This window comes from Nelumbo lutea, chromosome 4 (assembly GCF_056320005.1).
Source record: "Nelumbo lutea isolate HS-2025 chromosome 4, American lotus-T2T, whole genome shotgun sequence".
Classification (NCBI taxonomy): domain Eukaryota; kingdom Viridiplantae; phylum Streptophyta; class Magnoliopsida; order Proteales; family Nelumbonaceae; genus Nelumbo; species Nelumbo lutea.
The window spans coordinates 23,344,343-23,372,192 of record NC_142687.1 but is presented as its reverse complement, the minus strand read 5'-3'; the positions used below and the strand labels follow the sequence as shown (position 1 = coordinate 23,372,192).

The following is a 27,850-nucleotide window of genomic DNA, read 5'->3' as shown; positions in this document are numbered from 1 at the left end:
AAACAATTGTTGCCTATTAGCCCCTTTTTTGGCCAAACCATCAGCCAAACTGTTAGATTATCTTTGTACCTACTGGATTTCAATCTCCATGTCTCTTCAATACCATTTAAAATGTCTGATTTCATTTCTGAAACACCATATTGCTTTCCTATCCTTAAGTAGCCAGCTGATCACCACCTTGGAGTCACCTTCAATAATCAGCTTTTCAACTTCCATTTCTTTAGCTTTCTACACTCCAAAACACTGCTGCCATAATTTCTCCCTTAACTGAATCTCCTTCATCTATTTGACCTGAATAAATCACGCTTATGGTTCCATTGCCATCCCTTATTATTCCCCCAATTCCAGATAGCCAAGGATTACCCAAACTACATCCATCAAAGTTCAGCTTCACCCACCCGCTACTTGGAGGTGTCCAATCCCTTTTAACCTCAAGTTTTTTAGATGATGAATCTACAATTACCCTCCTTTCTGAGAAGATCATCCATTGTAACATCTGAGAAGATCAATTATTGCCTCCTTGCTTCTTCTTTTCCCTCAAAAACTCTTATGCACCTTTCTTCCCACAATATCCAAACCATTACCACTTTGTACATTTCCACAAGATTTTGCCTCTTATTTGTGGACATTTGACAACAGTCACATCAAACCAGTGTTTTAAAAGGCATGGGAGGCGTATGCCTGGAGGCACGGGCGAGGTGCTCCCAAAACACCCTTAGGTGTATGCCAGAGGCACTGACGCCTTTGAGGCATACGCCTCATGCACTTTTTTCATGAGGCATACACCTCATGCACATCTTATATAAAAAGACAAAAAAAAAAGAAAAAAGAAAAAAAAGGAAAGGAAAGGAAAAGAAAGGGAAGGGAAAGAAAAAGAAAGAGAAGAAAAAAAGAGAAAAGGAAAGAAAAGAAAAGGAAAGGGAAGGGAAGAAAATATAAGGGGAAAGAAAGTGGTTTGCCCCCTGCCCCTTCGACAAGACCCCCCCCCCTTTCAACTAATGCTATGCATCTTTGTTCTTCTTAATATAAAAGATTTTTATTAAAAATGAAGAAAAAATGAGATCCCCCCTTCCTCCTCCTAACCCCCCTCTTCTTAAGGAGGCTTACGCCTCTTGAGTTCTAAACTACGCCTCACACCTCTAGGTAGTGGAACGCCTCGCGTCACGCCCCCGCATTTTAAAACATTGCATCAAACCATCTGCTTAAGCTAACAAGGGGATTCCACCTGCATCAAAAACAACATGAAGCCATTCCCAAATGCAGAATATAAATGGTTAGAAGACTAGTAGGTAGTATGCAATCTCACCATTCAGATTGCACATGATATACCAATTAGAAGATAAAGACCAAATTTGGTCTCTTTGTAATGAATCACAAGTATTAATACTTCCATGGAAAACTTCCCAACAAAAGGTACCAACTTTAGGGGGAATAGGGGCACAGGACACTTCCTTTACTGGAAAGGTCCTAAAGGTATCAAAAACCACCCCTTCCAACAATTTCAAGAGGCTTGAAACAGGAATCATTTCAAACTCCAAAGATCCCTTCTTGTAGAACATGTATCCAGACCTTCGCAAGAAAGAGAAAAGAAGAGAAAGAAGGGGAGAAGAGAAAGAGAGATTGAGGTAGTGAGCTTGGTGCCTCTAATTTGTTTTACATAACTCATTTAGGCACAGGGCATTCACACCCTTGGTAAATACATCAGCTAACTGATCTTTAGAACTTACATAGGGAGTACATACTTCCTCCCTTTTCAATCCTCTCCCTTGTGAAATATTTGTCAACTTCTATGTGTTTCATCCTATCATGTAACATAGGATTTGCAGATATATTTATGGTTGCCCTATTGTTGTAGTACAAAGACATGGGGCCCTTCATATTAAATCCCAGTTCTCCTAGAAATCTCTTAATCCACAACACCTCAGCAACATGATGTGCCATGGTACAACACTAAACTTCAGCACTAATTTTGGAAACTACAGACTGTTTCTTGTTTCTCCATGTCACCAAGTTACTCCCAACAAGGGTATAATAACCAAGGTTCAAAGTATCGATATTAGCCAATACGCCGGTAGGGCGTATCAACCTGTATCGGTCCTTTTCTTTTAACTTTTACTTATTTTTTTCGATTTTGGTTCAGAGGGGCTGATTTAAGTCCCAGCTACCCTCTAAACCAGGCCCTGACCCGATACAACCCCTGTAGGGGCGTATCAGGAAGGGCCTGATACATAACGATTTTTTGAACCTTGATAATAACCTGAGGTTAATTGATGATCATATGTGGATTCAGTGCAATCAATATCTGTATATATTTTGACAGTTTGACTTTCATGTGACCATGCTTAGAGAAAAGGATACCTCTTCCTATATGTATCTTCAAGTATCTAAGAACTCTTTCTACTTCAAAGACATGAGTTCTTTTAGGAGCATGCATATGTTGGACAACTTTGTTTCTGAAAGACTTGAAAGACTGCTTGATTTCTGAGTCATGAACAAGTACAACAATCTTCCAACCAATCATTGATACTGCTTGATTTCTTAAAGACTTCCCCCTCACTGTCTCCCAATTTATGATTTTGCTCAATGGGGTGTTAGTTAGCTTAGTTCCCAACTTGCAAGAATCTTGCAGTTATACACTCCCGTTGGGAAATGAAGATGCCCTTGTTGGAGTGAGCAACCTCAATCCCTAGAAAGTATCAAAGGGGACCGAAACCCTTTACTTCAAACTGAAAAATTCTGGTGTTAATTGTGTATGTAGATTACATTGTCATCATTGGCAATTGGGAGTTGGAGATAATAATCAGTGATTTAACTAGCACTACCTAAAACCCACCTGTTGGACAACTTTGTTGAATATGCTAAACCAAGATTTGGGAGACTGCTTTAGCCCATACAAGGACTTATTTAGTTTGCAAACTTTCTTTTCACAGCCTTCAACATAAAAGCTTAGAGGCTGAATCGAGTATACTCTCTCCAAGTCCCCATTCAAGAAAGCAACTTTAATGTCAAGTTGATGAAGATCCTAGTTAAGGTTGGCAGCTAGAGATAAGAGAATTCTTATTGAATTCATTTTTGCAACCGAAGCAAATGTTTCAGCATAGTCCACTCCATTAACTTATGTGAATCCCTTTGCTACCAACCTCACCTTGTACCTCCCCACTGAGTGTTTTTTTCTTTTGATAATTCTCTCCACTGAGTTATTTGTACCTCCAACTTTCTCTTTCCTCTCAGGAAGATCAACTATCTCCCATGTGTCATTTTTATGTAAGGCCTGGATTTCCTCCCTCTAGCATCTTTCCATTCAGGTGAAACCAAGGCTTCTGTAACATTCCTATGAATAGAGATATGAGAAATAGTTGTTAGAAAAGCACAGAAAGAAGGGAACAAGTGACTACAAGAAATGGAATGGGAAATTGGGTGGTTTTTGGTACATAAACAAACTCCCTTATGGATAGCAATGGGAACATCAAGGTTGTCAATAGCAATAGGAACATTACTAAAAACAACATCAGTGGGAATATCAACAGGAATGATAGTACCTTGTCAATTTACCTCTTGAGAGCCTATTGGTGTTGGTAATCTCTAGTCATCTTACAAGTTTTGATAGTCCCAATGGTAACGAAAATGATCATGAACAAAAACCCAAGTAGGGCAAGGAGTGGGAAAAAGAATAAGAAGATGCAACAGAAAGTAGAGTAAGGGTCTCAGTGGCTCTAATGTCTCCCTTTCCAGAAATAGGGGCAAGAGAGCCATCAACAAGGGAAACCTTGTCTTGACCAAGCAAAAGCTGATAGGATCATAGGAATAAAAAAGATTAGGTATGCTAGTTATGTGATCAGATGCACCAGAATGAATAATTCAAGAGATACAATGATTACCTGAAAAAAAATTAGGTATACTAGAACATGAATTCTTCAGCTTTATTATCTCCAGCTCCCAGTTACCAGTGATGACTATATCATTTACATACACAACTAATACTACAACTTTGTCATCCTCTCGCTTCACAAATAATGTATGATCTGCCTGGCATTGCTTGAAACCCACTTGTTGGACAACTTTATTGGATCTACTAAACCAAGCACTAGAAGACTACTTCAGCCTGTACAAGGACTTCTTTAGTTTACAAACCTTCTGTTCACTACCTTTAACATAAAAGCCTGGAGGCTGAACCAACCATGTATACTTCTTCCTCTAAGTCCCCATTCAAGAAAGCATTTATCTATTCAAATGAAACCAAGGCTAGAAGGAGACAAGTGATTAGTGATTATAAGAAATAAAATGGGCAATTGGTGTTTTGTGGTACATGAACGAACACCATTATGAATAGCAATAGGGGCATCAAGAGCATCACTAGAAACAACATTAATAGAAAAGTTAATAGGAACAATAGTACCTGGCGGATTTACCTCCTGAAAGTTTTTTGGTGCTATGGTCTTTCCACACCTTATAAGTTTTGATGGTCCTAATGGTTACGGAAATGATCATGAACAAACACCTGAGTAGGTTGTGAAGTAGGAATAGAAGTAGAAATGGGGCAGGGCAATTAAGTCTAAACCTGCTTCTCCTCAAGTATAGCATTCTCCCCTAGAGAAGAGGCAAAGAAAAATAGTTGATTCTCAAAGAATGAGGCATCCATGAAAACAAAATACCATTGAAACTTAGGGTCAAAACACGCATACCCCTTTTAAGCCAACGAATATCCAACAAATAGACAAGGAATAGAATAACTATCTAGCTTACCACGAGAAGGAGAATGATTGTGAATAAAACAACAGCATCCAAAAATATAAGGGGAATAGAGAATAAGGGGGACTGAGGGAATAATGCTTGATGTGGAGCTTGGTATTGGAGAAGACAAGAAGGTATCCAATTAATCAAATAGGCTACAGTGTATAAAGTATCCATCAAGAACTTCTTTGGGGCATTCATGCAAATAAGTAAACTATGAGAAACTTCAAGAACATGGTGATTCTTTCTTTCTACAACACCATTCTATTGAGGTGTATTTGGACTCCAACTTCTATGAAGAGACCCGCAAGAGGAAAATAACTCTTGGACATCACCTTTCAAATACTCTTTGGCACTATTTGATTGAAATATTTTAATGTCAACATGAAACTACATGAAAACCATACAGTGGAAATTTTGTATAATTTTGGTAACCTCTTCTCTAGATTGGAAAGCACAAACCAAAGTGTACCGAGAAAAGTTGTCAATAAAGCTAATAAAATATCTTTAGTTGCCTTCTATTACAAAAGAAATAGGGCCTCAAATATCAGAATGAACAATTTGGAAAGGAAAAGATGCTCTTTTATTATTTTGTGAAAAATGGGTTCTACAATGCTTACTCAATTAACACATTTGACATTGTAAAGATGACAAATTGAAACAGTTAAATAAGTCTGGAAACAAAACTTTTAACGGAAAAAAGATAAATGACCAAGATGCTGATATCAAACATAAACATCATCTTTATTACCAAGACTCATTGACTCACTAACAAACCTAATAGACTTAAACACTACAACACCATCTCCACTCTCTAATGTGTATCAATCAACCATCCACCCTTTACCAATCATCCTCCCAGAGGTAAAATCTTGAAAAACACATGAATGAGGATAAAAGGTTAAAAACGAACTAAGAGTTTGTAATACAGATAATAGATAAGAGGTTAATAGGTAACTTAGGCACATGAAGAACATGTGATAAATTAAGACCTATAGAAAGGGAGACAAATCCTTCACTAGTAATGGTTGAGAAAGAACCACCAACCAGTTTCACTTTGCCTCTTCAGACAATAAACTATAAAAGGAAAATAGGTTAGGCTTACCAATCATGTGATTTAAGGCCCCTAAGCCAATGATCCGGGGAGTCTTAGTGGGAACAAATGAAAGATAGAAAATAGTCTGGTAACCTGATGTAGACACAAATGAGGTGGATGGCATGATAGTAGTCTCCTCTAACAAACACAAAACCCTACCATACTCTTCAAGATGGACTTTGACAACAGAAAACTCTTTCATGGCAAACAGAAGTTCTTCCCAAGAGACAGAACCAACTAGATGTTCATGGGATGTATTCTGACTAGTAGTGTCAAACTCAACCTCATGAGAAAATATATAAGATGAACTATACTTCAAGTTCTCTAGCTTCTTCTGATATTGGTTCCGAGATTTGGAATTTTTTTGGTTTTCCGATCAAGTCCCAACATATCTCCTTGGTATGTCAAGGCATCTGACAATGTGTACACCATAACTTGTCTTTACTAACTCCATCAGTCCTGTTACCATCAGTTTCTTACCTCCTTCATTAATCCCCTTGGCAGCAAGGGCGACCTGCTTCCTCTTAATAAGGTTCATGTCTGTCTTCCTACTCTTCTAACTAGATAAGAGAATACACCTCTTGTATAGAGGGTAGATCCCTGCACCCTAGAGTTTGTACACTGTTAAGTTCATATAAAGTATGGAGACCAAAGAGGAATGCAAACACTCACTGCTTGCCAATTTTATCCATTCATTAATTCAAATAAAAGATATTTTTAAATGATTATTTAAAATTATAAAATCATTCTTTGTAGGGATTAAGAATTAGCATGGACTTTGTTTAGGCTTGCCTCACAGGGCTTGATCATGGGTCTGGGAGCCACCATGCTGAAAAAACAGAAGAAATACAAAAAATAAAAAAAGGTGTATGCCTAGGCTAACATGGAAGGTGCACCAGGTGCATGCTAAAGGCACATCTTTTAAATCGTAGAAGGATACCAAGAGGTTTAAATCAGACTGCTGGTTCTTTAACTAAATCAGGGATGGAAGGGATCTTTCAAACAATGTGTAGAGAACACTGAAGTGGGCCCCACAGCTACGGTCCCACTGTGTTCGTAGGGTAGAAGATATTCTAGTCTGCCTAGGGTTAGCTATTGGTCATTTAGTTGTTTCAGTTGTTATTTATTTCAGTCTTTGTTTTACTCTATTTGTTATGTAAAGACTAAGGGCAGATCTGTCCTTTCCATGTAATGAGCATAACCTATAAATATTAATTAAAGTGGCGGCGGCAGAACATGAAGCTTCTGCTCCTCCTTTCAACCCTTGTGTTCTACTGCTTCTCCTCCCTCTTTCTCTTCTCTCCCCTTTCTTTCTGCTTATCTTCAATCCTGAGATTCATTAGGGTTCAAGACTGATAACAGTCCTGAACTTCTAGTTGGTATCAGAGCTAAGTTCTCTCATGTGAGTCTAGTCCAGCCGACCACATGAGAACCATCTAAGGCTGGAAGACTGAGAAAGCAGAGTTCATTGACTGGTTCTTGGAGATCTCCAGAGGATTAGCAGCTGTTTGAAGTATCACAGTTGTAGCAAGTTGGTGATCAAGAAGAATCAGAGAAGGCTAGGGTTCGGGTAACCATGGTAGGCAGCGAACTGCATTCTACTGTAAGTTTTTTACTTTCTGAGAGAAGTAACATCAGAAAAGATAGGTTGGACCTATCCAGTAAGGGTGGCCGAACTACTCTAGGGTTTTATCTCTCTGTTCTCTAGGGTTTTGTCCTATCCCTACGGCAAACCCTAGTATTAGGCCGAAACTTGTGATCTTATTCCTGCGGCAATCCCTAGAATTCTCCTCAACATTGATCAGTTTTAGGGTTTCATATTAACCCTAATACAAACCTTATCCGTAAGGCTCTTAGGACTGATTAAAACCTCGAATTGGCTTCAGCATATCAGATTGCCCTTCAAACTGTGTTTCAGTCTTCTTTTGGGGTTTCAAACACTTTTGAAGGGGTGAAAACAGTTCGGACTGTTGCTGTTGTGTGTGGTTCTGAGACAGGTTTTCAGATTACAACCGTAAAGTTTGATGGATCAAACTACTTGGAATGGGCCCAATCAGCCATGATGGCTATTGGGGGAAGGGGCAAAGTAGGGTATCTCTTGGGAGATGTAGCAGAACCTTCCAAGGAAGACCCTACGTATACCAAGTGGGTCCAAGAAAACTACTTGGTTATGACATGGCTTTGTAATTCAATGCAGCCCCATATCAGCCGAAATTACTTATGGGCAAAGACAGCCAAGGAGATATGGAATGTGATGAAAGAGACTTACTCCCAACCCCTTAATGTTGCCAGAGCATATGAGTTGAAATGTGAGGTGAATGCCCTTAAACAAGGAGAGAAACCGGTGTCGGTCTATTTCTCTAACTTGCAGTCCCTGTGGCATGAGATTGATCACTTAGAGACTCTTGAGTGGGAGAATCCCAAAGATGCTCAGATACATAGAAAGCACATTGAGACAAACAGAGTGTTTGAGTTTCTGGCAGGACTGAATTCAGAATATGGTATTGTGAGGCAGCAGATCTTGACCAGAGATAGTGTGACCCTCTCTCAGGCATACTCCTTAGTGCACAGTGAAGAGACCAGGAGGAAAGTCATGATGCAACCTCAGCCGCTTACACCTGCCTTGGTAGCTGTCAAACCCAAAACAGAGGGTGATTCAGAGAGGGACAGAAAGAAGGAAGATAAAAGGGATGTGGTGTGTGAGCATTGCAAGAAACCTAAACACACAAAAGAAACATGTTGGAAGTTGCATCTACATTTGGTCCCGGCAAAGTTGAGAAATAAAAGGAGTAATGCTCATGTGGCTACGACTACTGATTCAGCATCCTCATCTAGCACGACAGGCACACCATTAGAGACCTTAGCTGCAGTTCGGGCAGCTCTAATACAATTGGAGAAGGAAGTTGGCAGTTCAGCTCAGTTACCGCAGTCATCATCAGCTCCAGCTACATCGGCCTTTGCACACTCAGGTACTCGAGCCTCAGCCTACCATGCCTCCGCTCTAGGTACTACTGAACCGTGTTGGGTAATAGATTCAGGTGCATCTGACCATATGACCAGCTTGCCCTCTCTGTTTACTACTTATCACTTATCTTCTGGTAGGGATAAAGTATCTATAGCTGATGGCTCTCTTGTCCTTATTTCTGGCAAGGGTGACATCAAACTATCAGATACTATATCCTTGTCCTCTGTCTTGCATGTTCCTAAACTGGATACTAACCTCCTTTCCGTCAGTAGCATTACCAAACATTTGAACTGCTCAGTAACTTTCTTTCCTGACCGATGTGTTTTTCAAGACATGGAGACGAAGAAGGTGATTGGGACTGGCTGTGAGAAGAATGGGATCTATCTGCTCGGGGAGAGTTCTCGTCGGGAAGAGTCAGTGATAAGAAGTTACTTGTTTCTCAAGTTGTGAGTCTGGTTATGTTGTGGCATAACCGATTGGGTCATTTATCTTTTCGGTCCTTGAAGAGTCTGTTTCCTACTTTGTTTGAGTTTGTTGAGTTATCTCAGTTGAAGTGTGAAAGTTGTGAGTTGGCTAAACATTGTAGAAACTCTTATTCATTGAGTAATAAAAGGAGTAATAGTTCTTTTGATATTGTGCATACTGATGTTTGGGGGCCATATCACATTCCTTCTATGGGGGGGTACAGGTATTTTTTGCTATTTGTTGATGACCACACCCGTTTTTCATGGGTTTATCTTATGCGATCACGAGATGAGGTGCCTGTCCTGACCCAAAACTTCCACCAAATGATCCTAACACAATTTGATGCCAGGATAAAAGTACTTAGATCTGATAATGCAAAGGAATACTTTGCTAAGCCATTGGCATCGTACCTCCTTAATCATGGGGTTATCCACCAGAGCACGTGTCCTCATACACCTCAGCAGAATGGGGTTGCAGAGAGGAAGAATAGGCACATCTTGGAGGTGGCTAGAAGTATTATGTTTACTTCCAATGTCCCTATTCGCTTCTGGGGTGATGCTATCCTTACGGCGGTATATCTTATTAATCGGATTCCTTCTCGGGTTCTTGATATGAAATCTCCTTTTTCCCTTCTATACCCCAATGAGGAGTTGTTCACTATTCCCCTCAAGACATTTGGTTGTACCTGTTTTGTTCAGCTTCTTGGTCCCAATCACTCTAAGTTTCAACCCAAGGCCACCAAATGCATCTTTCTTGGTTATGCACAAACTCAAAAGGGTTATTGTTGTTATGATCCTGTCTCAAGGAAGAAGTTTGTATCCATGGATGTCACTTTCTTTGAGGAGACACCCTACTATTCTCGGGTCTCTCCTCAGGGGGAGAGTAGTGAGCGTGGAGATTTGGGTCTTTTTCTTCAGGGGGAGGAGTGCAGTGAGGACAGGGTTAATACCTTTGGTGCTGTTCCCTTACCTATTCCAGTTGATGATGAGGGTTGTAGTAGCGAGGGTGGTCAAAGGGATCGGGAGTTGAGAGTCTATCATAGGCGATGCAGGCAGATTGATCCTGGTCATCAGTAGTCCCAACCAACTACAATCTCTTATGCGGCTCCAAGTCCAGATATTACAGTCCCAGGGCCCACAGAGACTCCTTCCATTGTTGCTACCTCACCCTCTACAGATGACCTTGACCTTCCCATTGCCCTCCGTAAAGGAAAACGGCATTGCACCACATCTACAGCCCACTGCATCTCCCAGTTTTTGTCCTATGATCGCCTATCTCCCTCCTACAGGTCCTATCTCACCTCTGTTGCTGATGTCCCTATTCCGAGAACAGTGCAAGAAGCCCTATCAGTCCTGGAGTGGAGAGGTGCAATGCAAGTTGAAATGGATGCCCTGTTGAAAAATAATACCTGGGAGCTAGTTGACTTGCCCAAAGGAAAGAAACCAGTTGGATGCAGGTGGGTATTTACTGTGAAGCATAATGCGGATGGTTCCATTGAGAGGTACAAAGCTCGGCTAGTTGCAAAGGGGTTCACTCAAACTTATGGTATAGATTACTTGGAGACATTTGCCCCGGTAGCCAAGATGACCACCATTCGGGTTCTATTATCTCTTGCAGCAAGCTACACTTGGCCTTTGTACCAAATGGATGTTAAGAATGCTTTCCTGAACGGGGACTTGCAGGAAGATGTCTACATGCAGTTGCCTCCTGGATTCTATGATACAGAGGCAGGTAAGAAAGTTTGTCGGCTCAATAAGGCTTTGTATGGTTTGAAGCAGTCACCTAGAGCTTGGTTCGACAGATTCAGACTAGCCATTGGGAAGTTCGGTTATGTACAGGCCCAGTCAGATCATACATTATTCATCAAGAGGGTGGAGTCGTCACTGACACTACTTGCAATTTATGTTGATGATATTGTGGTCACAGGAAACGACAACCATGAGATTGAGTCCCTCAAACAGCTTCTTCATCAAGAGTTTGAGGTGAAAGATCTGGGTACACTACGGTATTTTTTGGGTATTGAGGTTGCTAGATCTAAGCAGGGGATCTTTGTCTCTCAGAGGAAATATGTGTTAGATCTCTTGGCTGAAACTGGAAAGCTAGGTGTCAAACCTGCAGATACACCTATTGAACAGAACCACAGAATTAATGCAGAGAGTGGGGAGCTGCTTGAAGACAAAGTTATGTTCCAGCGGTTAGTGGGAAAGCTCCTATATCTATGCCTTACCCGACCAGACATCAGTTATGCCGTTAGTGTTATCAGTCAGTACATGCATTCTCCTAGAACCACACACCTTCTAGCAGTAGAAAGAATACTAGCATATTTGAAGAGATGCCCGGGTAGAGGTATACTGTTCAAGAACAATGACCACATGAAGGTGGAAGTCTATACAGATGCCGATTGGGCTGGGAGTGTTGATGACAGAAGGTTTACCTCTGGATATTGTGCTCTTGTGGGAGGTAACCTGGTTTCTTGGCGGAGTAAGAAACAAAGTGTTGTCTCTCGATCCAGTGCTGAAGCTGAGTATAGGTCAATGGCTAAAGGAGTGGCTGAAATTCTTTGGCTGAGATCACTACTTGAGGAGTTGGGTGTTGAGTATGAGAAGCCCCTGATGCTGTATTGTGATAATCAAGCGGCTATTAATATAGCACACAACCCAGTGCAGCATGACAGGACAACATATTGAAGTTGATCGACACTTTGTACGAGAGAGGGTCTCATCACAAGAAGTATGTCTCCCATACATCACCTCCAATATGCAGCTGGTAGATATCCTCACTAAAGCTGTATCACGGAAGAAGCTAGAGGCAGATCTATCCAAGTTGGGAATGATAAACATTTATTCCCAACTTGAGGGGGAGTGTAGAGAACACTGAAGTGGGCCCCACAGCTACGGTCCCACTGTGTTCGTAGGGTAGAAGATATTCTAGTCTGCCTAGGGTTAGCTATTGGTCATTTAGTTGTTTCAGTTGTTATTTATTTCAGTCTTTGTTTTACTCTATTTGTTATGTAAAGACTAAGGGCAGATCTGTCCTTTCCATGTAATGAGCATAACCTATAAATATTAATTAAAGTGGCGGCGGCAGAACATGAAGCTTCTGCTCCTCCTTTCAACCCTTGTGTTCTACTGCTTCTTCTCCCTCTTTCTCTTCTCTCCCCTTTCTTTCTGCTTATCTTCGATCCTGAGATTCATTAGGGTTCAAGACTGATAACAGTCCTGAACTTCTAGTCGATGCAAATAGATTACTGGATTCATGATAGGGCTTTTTCTTTTTGTTGCTAAGCCCTTCTGTACATCATCTCATGTAAACCCCCTCTCTTTAATTGAATGAAAGTTTCCCTTTCTCAAATAGTTGCTTGTGGAATTGTGGAATGGCCCAAATCATGGAGGTCTTGCCTATTTATAGGCACTCTACCACCTTTCCTAACCACACACTGCACTTCCTCATCTTCCTTGTTACAAGTTACACCCACATGTTGCACTTCCTTGATGGAATACCCTATACATCACTCTAGAACATTCTACAAACTCATATATACTACTACACAAGAACTCTCTATAGCATGCCATGCCTAAACCCCCTCTAAATATTTCTAGGCCTAAGAAGACTCCAAAATGTCCCAGAATACTCCAGAGCACTCTACCCCATTGGAAAAGATTCTACAACTCTCCAAAGTGTTGTAGATGGCTCTGGAACATCCTGACTTTGGCTAGAACCCTCTAGAAATGCCTTTAAGCCTCTAACCAAAGATTTATCTGCTTAGAAGTGTGAGACATGACAAATTGCTTACCTAATCTATAGAGGCACTTGGAATATCTCTCATTTATACATTATTTTACTACAGATGATAAAATTTTACAAGTTACAAATTAAATTAATTAATTATCTTGTTAATTAGCCTTTGAATCACCGGTCACCACTATGATCATCCAACCTCATATTTAGTTCCGTGGGTGTATCAGGAGGCCTGGATCTAAATTTCCCAATTTCCTTAAGAAGATCTAGGATACACTGCAAGTAATGAAAGGTAACTTTTAATGGGGAGAGTAGTCGATCAAGACTACAGTCAGTCTTGAATTCCAAAAGATTTCGGATTGAGAAAAGTAGAAGAAAGAGGGAGAAGAAAGGAGAAGAAAGCAGAAGTACACAAGGGTTTTGAAAGGAGGGACAGATCGAATGAATCTACCGCCGCCACTCTCTCAATATTTATAGGTTATGTTCACTAAATGTAGGAAAGGGCAGAATTGCCCTTAATGCTTACATGGCAAATAAAACAAATAATAAACTGAAATAACAAGCTGTCTAAGATAACTACCAACTGACACTGACATAACTAACAAAGGTTACATGTGTTGTCATACGAACACAATGGGGACCACAGCCGTGGGGCCCACATCAGTGTTCTCTACACTCCCCCTCAAGTTGGGAATAGATATTTGTCATTCCCAACTTGAATAGGTCTACCTCTAACTTCTTCCTTGGAACAGCCTTGGTGAGAAGATCTGCAAACTGCATGTTGGAGGTAATATATGAAAGAATGGTAGGATCCATCTAATGGACGCCATAAAGGTTGCGGAATGGGTGGGCGAATTTCAAAAATTTCCTACCTTCTCCCAACTGGGAATCATATTCCCTAAATTTAGAATACAATATTCAAGGATCCTACTTGAACCATAATCAAACCAGATCTGTACCAAAAGATAAATGGGAGGAATATACCTGATCCGGAGAAGCAGTATCTCCCAAAGTTGGTGTTCACGCCCAAAGAATGCTCCAAGATCCGTTCCTGCTGAAGATGACACAGCTGTTAATGGAACAGAACCAGCAGGGTGCGTCCTACACACTGGATCCTTCACAAGAATCCTCTGGAAGTACTAAACACTGAATCTTTTTCAGTCTTTCTTGCAAGACTGATGTCAAGAACAGATTTCTTGACTTTCTTTTCTGCAAAGATCTAATCTTGCAATGGCAGATGGCGGCGGCAGGAGGAGATCACCAAAACCGAAAAAGGCTGAACTGCTTTTTCTCTTTTTCTGGAGAGTATGAATGAGATCCCGATCTCAATTCGTAGGAGATATCCTATCTTGCGATTTTTTCTTGGTTCGAAATCTCCTCCTTTCTTCTTGATTAAGAAACCTCCTTATTAGGAGTTATCCCAATCCAAATCAGTATTTGGATAGGGGATAATCTTAATCCTTTCTGCAGATAGAGTTAGCTTACTCCTGATCTTATCAGGAGGTTACCAGATTCAAATCTAATTTGAATTTGGTCTCTAAGAGTGGATAAGGCTAAAGGCCCAATCCTTTTACTAACTTTAATCTCAAATTCGCCCCATGGATGGGTGATCATATCAGCCCACCTCGAAATGGGCTTTTGGCCCATTAAGTGTTTAGTGTCTAATAACTTTCCAATCTGCTGCCCAGTTCGGCTTCTTTGTATGGCGTGGGACCCAAGCATTGATCTACACACCAGCCACATGGGTTCGGCCCAGCCTTTAATACAAGGCCCAGCCAAATTCACTGAAAAACTCAATGAACCCCTTGAGTCCATCATATGGACCCTATGGGCCCAACACTTACATTAAGTGGTCCCTGGGCCAAGCCATCTTATAAAACCCAGGGACTGTGGGCAGATGCAAGATTAGCCCATCAGGTATTATCCTCAATGGTCTTACACTTAACCTCTCAGCCCTTAATGATCAAGCACTGCCCGACAAGAGAGGACCTCTCCCTCGGCTGCAAGGAACAGTGCCGCACTCTCCTCTCACATGGATCCCGGGAATTAAAACCATTTGCAAACAATTCGAAACCGTACATATATATATAAATATATTAATTTTGCAAAACAAAATTCCAACGATTGAAATCAACTACCGGCAGTTTGGTTTCCATCAGAGAGAGTGCATTCCCGATCATTACCCTTTGTCCGACAAAGTGGCTGATTCTGTCACTATGATCATCCACTCAGATGAATTCTCAAACTGCCCCAACATACCCAGGTTTTGATCCCCGCTAAGGATCTCACTGAATGGCATATCAAAGGCAGCCTGATCCAACACCTAGTGAAGTGTCATAATCGAGTCTAGGGGTCAGGTGTAACTTTCCAATTTTGCCCATCTATCTCCAAGGTCCAGGGCAATACTGGAAATCTGGTCCGGTTCAAGGATTCAAGTAATCCCATACTGCATGTGCCTCGGGTCTTACCCTGATGGCTGAGACAGGCCATCCCAACACTTGGTGGCACACCAGTATCAGCCTTGGCAGGATAAATCTCCCCAGACTTATCCAACGGCTGTGAACATTTAAAACTAACATGAGTCTCTATAAATGTCCAGTTTTAGGGTTTTACACAGAATTAAACCAAACAACATGAATCAAACATGCACTTTATTTATTTCCACTAAATAACAAAAGTACATTAAATCAGATTGAAGCTAAGGGCATACAAAACTGTCTAACAATATACGGGAGACACACTTCTTGTGATGAGACCCTTTCTCTGACAAAATGTCGATCAACTTTGATAAGTTTAGTTCTGTCATGCTGCACCGAATTGTAAACTATATTAATAGCCGCCTGATTATCACAATACAACATCAAGGGCTTCTCATAATCAATACCCAACTCTTCAAGTAGTGATTTCAGCCATAGGATTTCAGCCACCCCGTTAGCCATTGACCTGTATTCAGCTTCAGCACTAGAGTGGGAAACAACACTTTGATTCTTACTCCTCCAAGAGACAAGGTTACCTCCTACAAGGGCACAATATCTAGAGGTAGACCTCCTGTCATCGGCACTCCCAGCCCAATCAGCATCTATATAGACCTCCACCTTCATGTGATTATTGTTCTTGAACAGTATACCTCTACCTGGGCATCTCTTCAAGTATACTAATATTCTCTCAGCTGCAAGAAGATGAGTAGTTCTAGGGGAATGCATGTACTGGCTGACAACACTGACTGCATAATTGATATCTGGCCGTGTGAGGCAGAGATATAGGAGCTTTCCAACTAACCATTGGAACATAACTTTGTCTTCAAGAGGCTCTCCACCCTCTGCATTGATCTTATGATTCTGTTCAATGGGTGTATCGGCAGGCTTGACACCTAACTTTCCAGTTTCCATCAACAGATCTAGAACACACTTCCTTTGAGAGATAAAGATCCCCTGTTTAGATCTAGCAACCTCAATACCCAAAAATTATCGCAGTGCACCAAGATTTTTCACCTCAAACTCTTGATGAAGGAACTGTTTGAGGGACTCAATCTCACTATTATTATTCCCTGACACTACGATATCATTCACATATACAGCAAGCAAGGTCAAAGAAGAGTTCACTCTTTTAACGAACAGTGTATGATCTGACTGGGCCTGTACATAGCCGAATTTTCCAAGGGCTATTCTGAATCTATTAAACCAAGCTCTAGGGGACTGCTTTAATCCATACAATGCCTTATTCAGTCGATAAACCTTCTTACCTGTCTCTGTATCATAGAATCCAGGAGGCAACTGCATGTAGACCTCTTCCTGTAAGTCTCCATTCAAAAAGGCATTTTTAACGTCCATCTAGAACAAGGGCCAAGAGTAACTTGCTGCAAGGGCTAATAGAACTTGAATAGTAGTCATCTTGGCTACTGGGGCAAAAGTCTCCAAGTAGTCTATACCATAAGTCTGAGTAAACTCTTTCACAACCAACCGGGCTTTGTACCTTTCAATGGAGCCATCAGCATTATGTTTCACAGTAAATACCCATCTACATCCAATTGGTTTATTTCCTTTGGGTAGGTCAACTAGCTCCCAAGTATTATTTTTCAAAAGGAAATCCATTTCAACTTTCATTGCATCTTTCCACTCTGGAACTGATAAGGCTTCTTGCACTGTTCTGGAGATAGGAATATCAGCAATGGAAGTGAAAAAGAACCTGTAAGAGGGAGACAGGCGATCATAGGATAGAAACTGGGAAATACAGTGAGCTATGGATGTGATGCAACGTCATTTCCCTTTACGGACCGCAATAGGGAGGTCAAGGTCATCAGAAGGAGGGGAAGTAGCAACAGTGGAAGGTATCTCAGTGGGCCTTGGGACTGTAGTACCTGGATCTGGATCCACAGAAGGAACTGGGGCTGGCCTTAACTGTTGATGACCGAGATCAACTTGCCTGCATCGCCTGTGATAGACTTTCAACTCCTGATCCCTCTGACAACCCTCACCATTACAGCCTTCATCACTCAATGGAATGGGTAAAGGAACAACCTCAGATGAGTTAACCCCACTCTCACTGCGCTCCCCCTGAGGAAAAAGACCCAAATTCTCACTACTCTCCCCCTGAGGAGAAACCCTAGGATAATAGGGTGCCTCCTCAAAGAAGGTGACATCCATCAAGACAAATCTCCTCCCTGAAACAGGATCATAACAGTAATAACCATTTTGAGTTTGTGCATAACCGAGAAAAATGCATTTGGAGGCCTTAGGGTCAAATTTGGAATGATGAGGTCCAAGAAGCTTAACAAAACAGGTACAACCAAAGGTTTTAAGAGGAACAGTAAACAACTCCTCGTCTGGGTATAAAAGGGTAAACAAAGGCTATATATCAAGAACCCGTGAAGGAACCCGATTAATGAGATACATTGTCGTGAGGATAGCATCACCCCAGAAACGGATACGCACATTGGAGGTAAACATAATGCTTCTAACCACCTCCAAAATGTGCCTATTCTTCCTCTCGGAAACCCCATTCTGCTGTGGTGTATGAGGACAAGTGCTCTGGTGAATAACCCCATGATCGAGTAGATAAGAGGCTAGTGGCTTGGCAAAGTATTCTTTTGCATTATCAGATCGGAGGACTTTGATTTTGACCCCAAACTGGGTTAAAATCATCTTATGAAAGTTTTGGGTCAGAGCGGGAACCTCATCTCGAGAACGCATAAGGTAGATCCAAGAAAAACGGATATAGTCATCAACAAACAATAGAAAATATCTGTACCCACCCATAGAAGGGATGTGATACGGCCCCCAGACATCGGTATGCACAATATCTAAAGAACTACCACTTCTTTTATTACTCAAGGAATAAGATGTTCTACAATGTTTGGCAAGCTCACAACTCTCACATCTCAAATTTGACATCACAACAGACTTAAATAAAGTAGGAAACAAACTCTTCAAAGACCGAAAAGATAAATGACCTAACCAATTATGCCAGAGCATAACCGGACTCATAGACTGAGAAACAAAAGACTTCTTATCCACAAGCTCTTTCCAATGAGAACTCTCTCCAAGCAAATAGATCTTATTTGTCTCACGGCCAGTCCCAATCACCTTCCACGTCTCCAAGTCCTGAAAAACACATCGGTCAGGTAAAAAGGTTACTGAACAATTTTGATGTTTTGTAATACTACTGATTGAAACCAAATTAGTATCAAGTTTAGGAACATGCAAAAGTGAGGATAAAGAGATAGTATCAGATAACTTGATGTCACCCTTGCCAGAAATGGAAACAAGAGAGCCATCAGCAATGGATACTTTATCTCTACCAAAAGATAAGTGATAAGTAGTGAACAGTGATGGCAAGCTAGTCATATGGTCAGATGCACCTGAGTCTATTACCCAACAATGTTCAATGTTACCTGGAGTTGAAGCATGGTAAGCTGAGGCCCGAGTACCTGAATGAGCAAATGCTCATGTGGCAAGGGCTGATGGTGACTGAGATGACCGAGCTGAATTCCAACCTCCTTTTCCAACTGTATTAGGGCAGCCCGAACAGTAGCTAAGGTATCTAGGGGCGTGCCTTTTGTGCCTGACAAGGATGCAGAATCAGTATTCACAGCCATATGAGCATTACCCCTTTTATTCCTCAGTTTTGCTGGGACTAAATGAGGGTGCAGCTTCCAACATGTATTCACCTCACACTTCAGTTCATAGGCTCTAGCAACATTAAGGGATTGGGAGTAGGTCCCTTTCATGACATCCCATATCTCCTTGGTTGTCTTTGCCCACAAGTAATTTCGGCTGATATGTGGCTGCATAGAGTTGCACAGCCATGTCATAAATAGTTCTCCTGAACCCACTTGGTATACATTGGGTCCTCCTTGGAAGGTTCATTCACATCTCCCAATAGGTAGCTAAGTTTTCCCCTTCCCCCAATAGCCATCATGGCTGATTGGGACCATTCCAAGTAATTGGATCCGTCAAATCTCACAGTTGTAATCTGAAACACAGTCTCAGACATACTACCAGAACTGTTGTTCCCAAAAACACCTTCTCCCTGATTTTTGAACTCCATTCTTGGTTAGGAATCAGTAGTTAAGAACTATTAGGGTTACTACAATAGAAAACAACACTTAAACAACTGATCACAATCAGAAATTTGTATGAAATCAGTTCAGATCTGGTCTGAAACCAATCGGCAATCAGAATATAAGCAGTCCGATAACAGTTCTCACCCCCCAAAACAGGCTCGGAAGCCAAAACAGGTCTGAAAACCACTTAGAAAGCAATCTGTAATGCTGAAGCAGAATTAGAGTTTTAATCGTAGGGTTAGGAAAACCTTTGTGAGAATATAAACAGTGCTCAGCCGCACCTTCCAAAAGAATTCACAGTCAAGTCTAGCCGTAGGGTTAATGACAAACCCTAAAAGATCACCTCTGAGAAAAAATAGGAGAGTTCGGCCGCTCCTCCTAGATAGGTCCAACCTATCTTGATTGACAGCAATCTCAAGGGAAAAATAAAGACTTACCCAGAAAATTCTGATCGCTACCTTCAATCGTGGCCTGAACCCTAACCTTCTCTGATTCTTCCTGATTACCAAAACACTCTCCAAGCCTCTACAAGTCTTCGGACAGCTGCTAAATTTTTCTGGTAACCTCCAAGAATCAGCCAACGAACAGTCCTTTGTAAGCTTCCAGCCCTAGACAGTTCTCATGTGGTCGGCTGGACTAGACTCACATGAGAAACCCTAGATAGGCTCTGATACCAAGTAGTCGATCAAGACTACAGTCAGTCTTGAATTCCAAAATATTTTGGATTGAGAAAAGTAGAAGAAAGAGGGAGAAGAAAGGAGAAGAAAGCAGAAGTACACGACGGTTTTGAAAGGAGGGACAGATCAAATGAATCTACCGCCGCCACTCTCTCAATATTTATAGGTTATGTTCATTAAATGTAGGAAAGGGCAGAATTGCCCTTAATGCTTACATGGAAAATAAAACAAATAATAAACTGAAATAACAAGCTGTCTAAGATAACTGCCAACTAACACTGACATAACTAACAAAGGTTACACGTGCTGTCATACGAACACAGTGGGGACCACATCCGTGGGGCCCACATCAGTGTTCTCTACAGGGAGAGTTGGAGGACTTTTCTTCTTTGGGCAGGCAAGCTAGGGAAATAAGAATAGGCTAAATGTCCCCCATTCTTTAATTACTTATGAGAATAAGAAATGCAAAAATACTCGTAACATACAGTAAAGCTGACATCTATGAAGAATGATAAGTGCTAGGCACATCTCTCAAAAGAGATAACCATCAACTTTCTCTTTTATGTTTGTACTTTATACATTTGAAATGCTTCTTATATCTAAAACATTTCTTCTTTAAACTTGTTATTCCAAGCTCCGTAAAGTGATAGCTTCCTAATGAAACCTTTTTATAAACTTTCCCCAAGGCTTAGTTTGGGAAGAGTGCAAGTACAAATATGCACAGTGCAAATCCTTGTATATAATATTTCTAAACCTTGTATTTGTACTCTTCCCAAACTGAGCCTAATGCACAAACTACATGAATGGAAAATGATATATCTACAAATGAAATAAATATCAGGATGTACTTGTAAGAATGATTAGTTATTGTCAATTACCCATGTGCTTCACACAGCTTGCTGATGTAAACATTATGAGATGTGTAAAAGTACTGACTTAGAACACTTGGTGGAGTTCTATCTGCAATTGGAAGAAGCCTAAAAATTGCACCACCATGATTGTTCACAATAACAATTGTCATGGGTTTTCTCCTTATCCTTCAAAACCAGCACATTCTTAGATATATTCAAGAAAAGCAAGCATGATAAGGTGGAAGTCGAAGTGGTAAACAATGATTATTAACAAAATTATAAGATAAAAGAAATCAGGAGCCATTATTTTGGAAATAAGAGTAATTGAGTAAATGAAAAGAGGCACTGATAAGAAAATATTTTTAGACCTAGGAGGTGTTCAGAATTGCAGTGCATAAGCCCTTGTTGTTGATATGGTTTAAAAGATTCCAAAATTGGTCAGTTGGGGCATCTGGTTGACAAAAAAAATTACCAACTTTTTTCTGGACAAAATAAGTAAAAAATAATGATTAGAATCATTGGCCTTTTGCCATTTTGTCTTTGTAACTTATCTGAAAGACTGGAACTTTGAATGACCATAGTTATCAAAGAATCTAGGCAATTCTAGGTGATAGTGGGCCAGCTTGTTACCTAGGCAGGGAGGTACTTAGGTGAAAAGAACTTTATAAAATAAATAATTGACTCATTTCCTTAGTTTTATATACCATCTAACATGCATAATAACAGAAAAAAAGCAACTCTCTTTATTAAGAACATTAAATTTCCTCTCCAAACGTGGCAAATCATAATATCTAAAAGATAAAAATATTTTAAATATATTAGTTTCAATATTTTCAAAAATAATACTAACAAAATAAGTATTTAATAGTGCAATTTCATATCAATCAGAAACTAAAGAAGGCTGTAATTTTATATGATAAAAATTTAAGATACAAAGTAAAAGAGAAAAAAAAAAGTACAAGGATGGTGCTGCATTTTTTATGAGTAAGTTGTTGTTTTATTAAAGAAACCTCTTTATACTTCTATTTTTTCTTTCTTTTTCTCTTCTCAAAACCCTTTGATCTTTTAAATTTCAGCAGTAAAACTTTAAAAAAAGTATAAAAACATATATAAATAGAATAAAATAAAATTTATTAACACACATATTAGTTAGATGTGGCAATATGAATGATATTATTACAAGGCACTAGCCTTGTCATTTTTGTCACCTGGGTGGGCACCTAGTTACATAGATGCACACCTTGTTTCTATAAGCCAAGGCATTTAGGCAAAAGCACCCAAACAAGAGCACCTAGTCTTAGGTGACGCCTTGACAAGAATGAGCAAAATTTTAATGAAAATAACAAAATACCTATATGTTAGACAGTGCATGCCCTTACCTCCAATCAAATCGATGTATGCAGATATTTCAATGTCATTAATGTAAGTACATTATTGTTTTATGTTCAATTGGTGTGCTCCTGTAAATTACTCCATAAAATGGACACTTATGAGACTTGTGTTAGTTTAAAATGTTCTCAACCATTGAAGAGTTTATCCTGACCAGGTTGACACTTATGTGCTACCAAATTGGAGCAACTTGTCTCAGCTGCTACGGTTAGACCCCAAGCACAGCCAGTGGGTGTTCGGATGAAATATTGAACTTGGACCATGGAGGCAGATGGGCAAAATAGGAAAGTTACACTTAACCCCAAATTGAGTTGTCGGTAGTGATAGGATCAGCCCCTTTGTCAAACAAGGTGAAATATTAGGGTTTACATTCTCTTTGATGGAAACCTAAATTGTTGGTAGTGGACTTCAACTGTATTTGAAATCTAATTTTCAAAATGTATTTATATATTATATTATTATTTATGAAAAAATTTTGCAAAAGGTCTTAATCCCGGGATCCATCTAACTAGAGAGTGTGACACTGCATTTTGTAGTTAAGGAAGAGGTCCTTCCCTATGAGTAGTGTTTTGATAATTATGGACTGAGAGGTTAAGGGCAAGAGACCATTACAGGGCTGACGACCTAATGGGCTTCATCTTACAGAAGTCTATTATTCTTGGATCTTCATAGGGTTGCTGAATCTAAGCATCATTTATGTTTAAATGTTGGGCCTAGACTGAGCCCAAGCTGATTGGGTCAGGGGTTAACTACCCTTGGGCAATGAATTCAGCCTGTCCCTTTCTAGGGGTGGGGTCGAACCCTAGTCTTGTATATTAATTTTCTTTCAAAAGTTGTTCCACACTTTGTTTAGACACACACCTTGCCTTGCATCTTGCATGGTTGCACCCTAAGATCTAGGAACCCCTTGAGCATTCATTGCACTTCTCAAGCTCTAGTGTGTGTGGTTAAGGGCAAGAGACCATTAAATTGATGAGCCACGAGTGTGGGGTTCCATACCCACACTCAGGCTCTAGTATGTGTGGTTCCATACCCACACACTGTTGTTTCTAATTTCTTTTAAGTTGGGCCAGCTGGCCTTATCCATATTATGTTTATCCTTTTTCTTTGTTTTAGTTCCTTCTTTTCTTGAGGCCAGCAGCAGTAAGAGATAAATTGGCTACTTTTCTTCAGAAAGTAAGTTCTTTTTCTTTGAGATTGATATTCAAAGGTCTTTGTTGTTCATTCAGAGAAGTGCAGCTAGAAAATCTCTTCTCTTTCACCTATTTTTAGGAGGAAAACCTAAAGTCCAGGACTGATATTAATTCCAGGACAGTAGTTGGCTGTTATCTGTTTCTGGGTAACTGCAAAATCATTGTCCTAGGTCGGCTGTTATCAGCCTTGGGGTACAGATTTTCTTATTACAGTAGTTTAAAGCCTTTTATTAATCATCTCCCAACCTAGAATGGAGTTCAAAAACCAAGGGGAAGGTGTTTCTGAGACTGGTGGTTCAGGTAACATGATTGAGAATACCTTTCAGATTACAACTGTTAAGTTTGATGGATCAAACCACTTAGAATGGGCCCAATCAGCCATGATGGCTATTGGGGGTAGAGGAAAACTGAACTTCTTGCTAGGGGATGTGAAGGAACCAACCAAGGAGGACCCTACTTATGCTAAGTGGGTTCAAAAGAATTTTTTGGTGATGACATGGCTGTGCAACTCTATGCAGCCACACATCAGCCAAAACTACTTGTGGGCCAAAATAACTAAGGAAATATGGAATGTTATGAAGGAAACCTACTCTTAGCCCCTTAATGTTGCTAGGGCTTATGAGCTGAAATGTGAGATTAAAAATTTGAGGCAAGAAGAAAAGCTGGTCTCCATTTAATTTTCAACCTTGAAATCCCTATGGATGAAATTGACCATCTTGAAACAATTGAGTGGGAGAGTCAAAAAGATGCACAAATATATAGAAAGCAGGTTGAAACTAACAGAGTTTTTGAGTTCCTAACCAGTCTGAATTCTGAATATAACATTGTGAGACAACAGTTGTTGACAAGAGATAGTGACTTTATCACAAGCCTATTCCCTAGTGCACAGTGAAGAAAATAGGAGAAAGGTTATGTTGCAACAACAGCCCTCCGAATCAGCCTTGGCAGCAGTTAGACCTAAATCTGGGGGGGATAAGGAGAAGAAAGAAGCTAAGAAGGACTTAGTATGTGAAGTTGTGAACACTGCAAGAAACCTAAACATACTGAGGACACCTGTTGGAAGTTGCAACCTCATCTAGTTCCAGCAAAACTCATAAATAAGAAAGGGAATGCTAATATGGCTGTTAACACTGATAGTACAACTTCATCAGGCATAAGAGGCACTCCTCTAGATACCCTAGCTGCAATCCGAGCTGCTCTGACTCAGCTAGAAAACGAATTTAGAAATTCAGCTCAGCCTACACCAGCTCAGCCTACTTCAGCCCTTGCTCATATAGGTACAAGAGCTACTGCTTGCTCTAAGGATTTCAGTTTCAGCCCCAAAAGTTCCTTTACCTATCCCAATTACTAAAAGGGGGGGGAGGGGGGGGATTGTGAAGAAGGTTGTCAAAAATGTAGAGAGTTGAGAGTGTATCATAAAAAGTGGTGGAGGCAGGTTGGTTCTCATACTCAACAGCAATCTAGACTAGTTCCAACATCCTCTACAATCCTAGATCCAGACACTACTACTGCTCCCACTGTTGATCCTACTATTACAAATGTTCAACCTTCACCAACAAATGACCTTGATCTTCCAATTGCTATTCGAAAAGGGAAGCATCGTTGCACCTCATCCACTGCCCATTGTATCTCCAAGTTTCTTCCTTATAATTATATCTCAGAATCCTACAAATCTTACTTGGCATCTATTTCTGCTATTCCTACACCAAGAAAAGTGCAAGAAACTCTTCTGATACCTGAATGGAAGGAAGCAATGCAAGTAGAGATGGATGCTCCTGTCAAGAACAACACATGAGAACTAGTTAGCCAGCCAGAAGGGAAGAAACCTGTTGGATGCAAATGGGTGTTTATTGTGAAATATAATGCCGATGGTACTGTAGAAAGGTATAAGGCTAGATTGGTTGCAAAGGGATTCACACAAACTTATAGCATAGACTATACAGAAACCTTTGCACCTGCTACATAAATAAACACTATCAGAGTTCTTCTATCCATTGCTACAAGCTTCTCATGGCCTCTATTTCATCTGGATGTTAAGAATGCCTTCCTCAACAGAGACCTGCAAGAGGAAGTATACATGGAGTTACCCCCTGGTTTTTATAGTACAGAAGCAAGAAAGAAAGTTTGCCTTTTGAAGAAGGCCTTGTATGGGCTGAAACAATCTCCGAGAGCTTGGTTTGATAGGTTTAGACTGGCTTTGGATAAATTCGGATACATATAGGCTCAGTCAAACCACACTCTCTTCTTTAAGAAGACAAGTCACTCCCTGACCCTACTTGCAGTCTATGTAGATGACATTGTGATAACGGGAAGTGACACTAGTGAAATTGAAACCCTTAAACAGCACCTTCACAAGGAATTTGAAGTGAAGGACCTAGGAAAGTTACACTATTTCCTAGGAATTAAGGTAGCTCGATCTAAGAATGGCGTTTTCACCTCCCAAAGAAAGTATGTTCTAGACTTATTGGAAGAAACTAGCAAGTTAAGAGTAAAACCTGCTGATACTCCCATTGAGCCTAACCATAAGATAAGTGAAGAAAGTGGAGAACTCTTTGAGGACAGGGCTATGTACCAAAGGCTGGTTGGGAAACTTCTTTATCTCTGCCTAACCCGACCAAATATTTCTTATGTCATTAGTGTTGTCAGTCAATACATGCATTCTCCTAGGACCTCCCACCTCCTTGCAGTAGAAAGAATTCTTGCCTACTTAAAGAGATATCCAGGGAGAGGTATACTCTTCAAAAATAATGGTCATATGAAAATATAAGTGTATACAGATGCGGATTGGGTTGGATGTGTTGATGACAGGAGGTCCACCTCTGGATATTGTGCATTTGTGGGGAGAAATCTTGTTTCCTGGAGAAGCAAGAAACAAAATGTTGTTGCTCGCTCCAGTTCCGAAGCAAAATACAGATCCATGACCAATGGTGTTGCAGAAGTGTGATGGCTGAGATCCTTGCTTAATGAGTTAGAGGTTGATTATGAGAAGCCTCTGATGTTGTATTGTGATAATCAAGTTGCAATTAATATTGCCCACAACCCAATACAGCATGACAGAAATAAGCATATCGAGGTTGACAGACATTTATCCGAGAGCCAGTCGCATCTCAAAAAGTATGCCTTCCTTACATTGCCCTAGACATGCAGTTAGCTGATCTCTTCACCAAAGCAGTCACAAAAACCAAGTTGGAAACAAATATTCACAAGTTGGGCATGACAAATATCTAATCCCGACTAGAGGGGGAGTGAATAAATAGTTGATGAGCGACAAGTGTGGGGTTCCATACCCACACTCAGGCTCTAGTGTGTGTGGTTCCATACCCACACACTGTTGTTTCTAATTTCTTTTAAGTTGGGCCAGCTGGTCTTATCCATATTAAGTTTATCCTTTTTCTTTGTTTTATTAGGACTAGAACTTTTTGTTTATTTCCTATTCTTGTAAGGAAACTAAAGCTATAAATAAAGAGGTATATGGGGCGGCATATACATCAATCACCGAACCCCTTCTTTCTCCTCCTCCTCGTTTCCACTCTTCTTCTCTCCCTCTCTCCCTCTCTCCTTCTCTTCGAACCTGTATTACTTCTCTGATTACACAGTAACAGTTCTACTTCTTCCAAGTATGGTTCAACTTTACCATTTAGTTATAATACTTGTATGGAATTACTAACTTGAATACAGATATGTGCATGTAGGAGGATTATGGTTCAATAAGCTCCTCACCCCACCCAAGAGTATCATTTTGCTGTCTTTTTTTCTTTACTTCCTTATTATTCTTTCTGTCATGTCATGCCACTGACTCAAAGCAAAAAAAAAAAAAAAAACGAAGAACAAAATGAGGAGACTGTCACATTTATGTTCCATTTATGTGTTTGGAGTGTCAAGACTTTCTCTTTGGCATGGTACTGGCTCAATGGAAAGCTTACTCAATTGCTTATCCATTAACACAACAATGATAGAATTTGTACACTCCTTGAGAAAAATTATGACCAATACAGATGTGGTATGATCTTCCACAATGAAGTGTCACCCAAGTAACACACTAGGCGAGCATTAATTTATTAGGCAACAACCAAGTATTCTTTTTTTTTATAAGTAATGGTGATTTTATTAATTAGAATAAAATCACAGCATACATCATACAACTCCCCACCAAGAGGCGCGAGGTGCTGCCTCTAAACTACAA

At 40.3% G+C, this 27,850-nt stretch overlaps 1 protein-coding gene across 5 annotated transcripts in view; it reads right to left on the bottom strand.

Annotated features, from left to right (window-relative positions):
* Positions 1–27,850, bottom strand: part of PHYLLO (2-oxoglutarate decarboxylase/hydro-lyase/magnesium ion-binding protein) — a 111,516-nt gene that overhangs the window by 11,376 nt on the left and 72,290 nt on the right. For 4 of the 5 annotated variants that reach the window (XR_016112256.1, XR_016112257.1, XM_088982214.1 and 1 more), the window contains one exon: positions 21,113–21,271. The exons of the other annotated variant lie outside the window; for it this stretch is intronic. Coding sequence is in view for 2 of the 4 variants with exons in the window: in XM_088982214.1 (XP_088838340.1) it covers positions 21,113–21,271 (159 nt within the window). In the remaining 2 variants the exon portion in view is untranslated. The remainder of the gene's footprint in view (positions 1–21,112; positions 21,272–27,850) is intronic. 5 annotated transcript variants of the gene reach the window in all.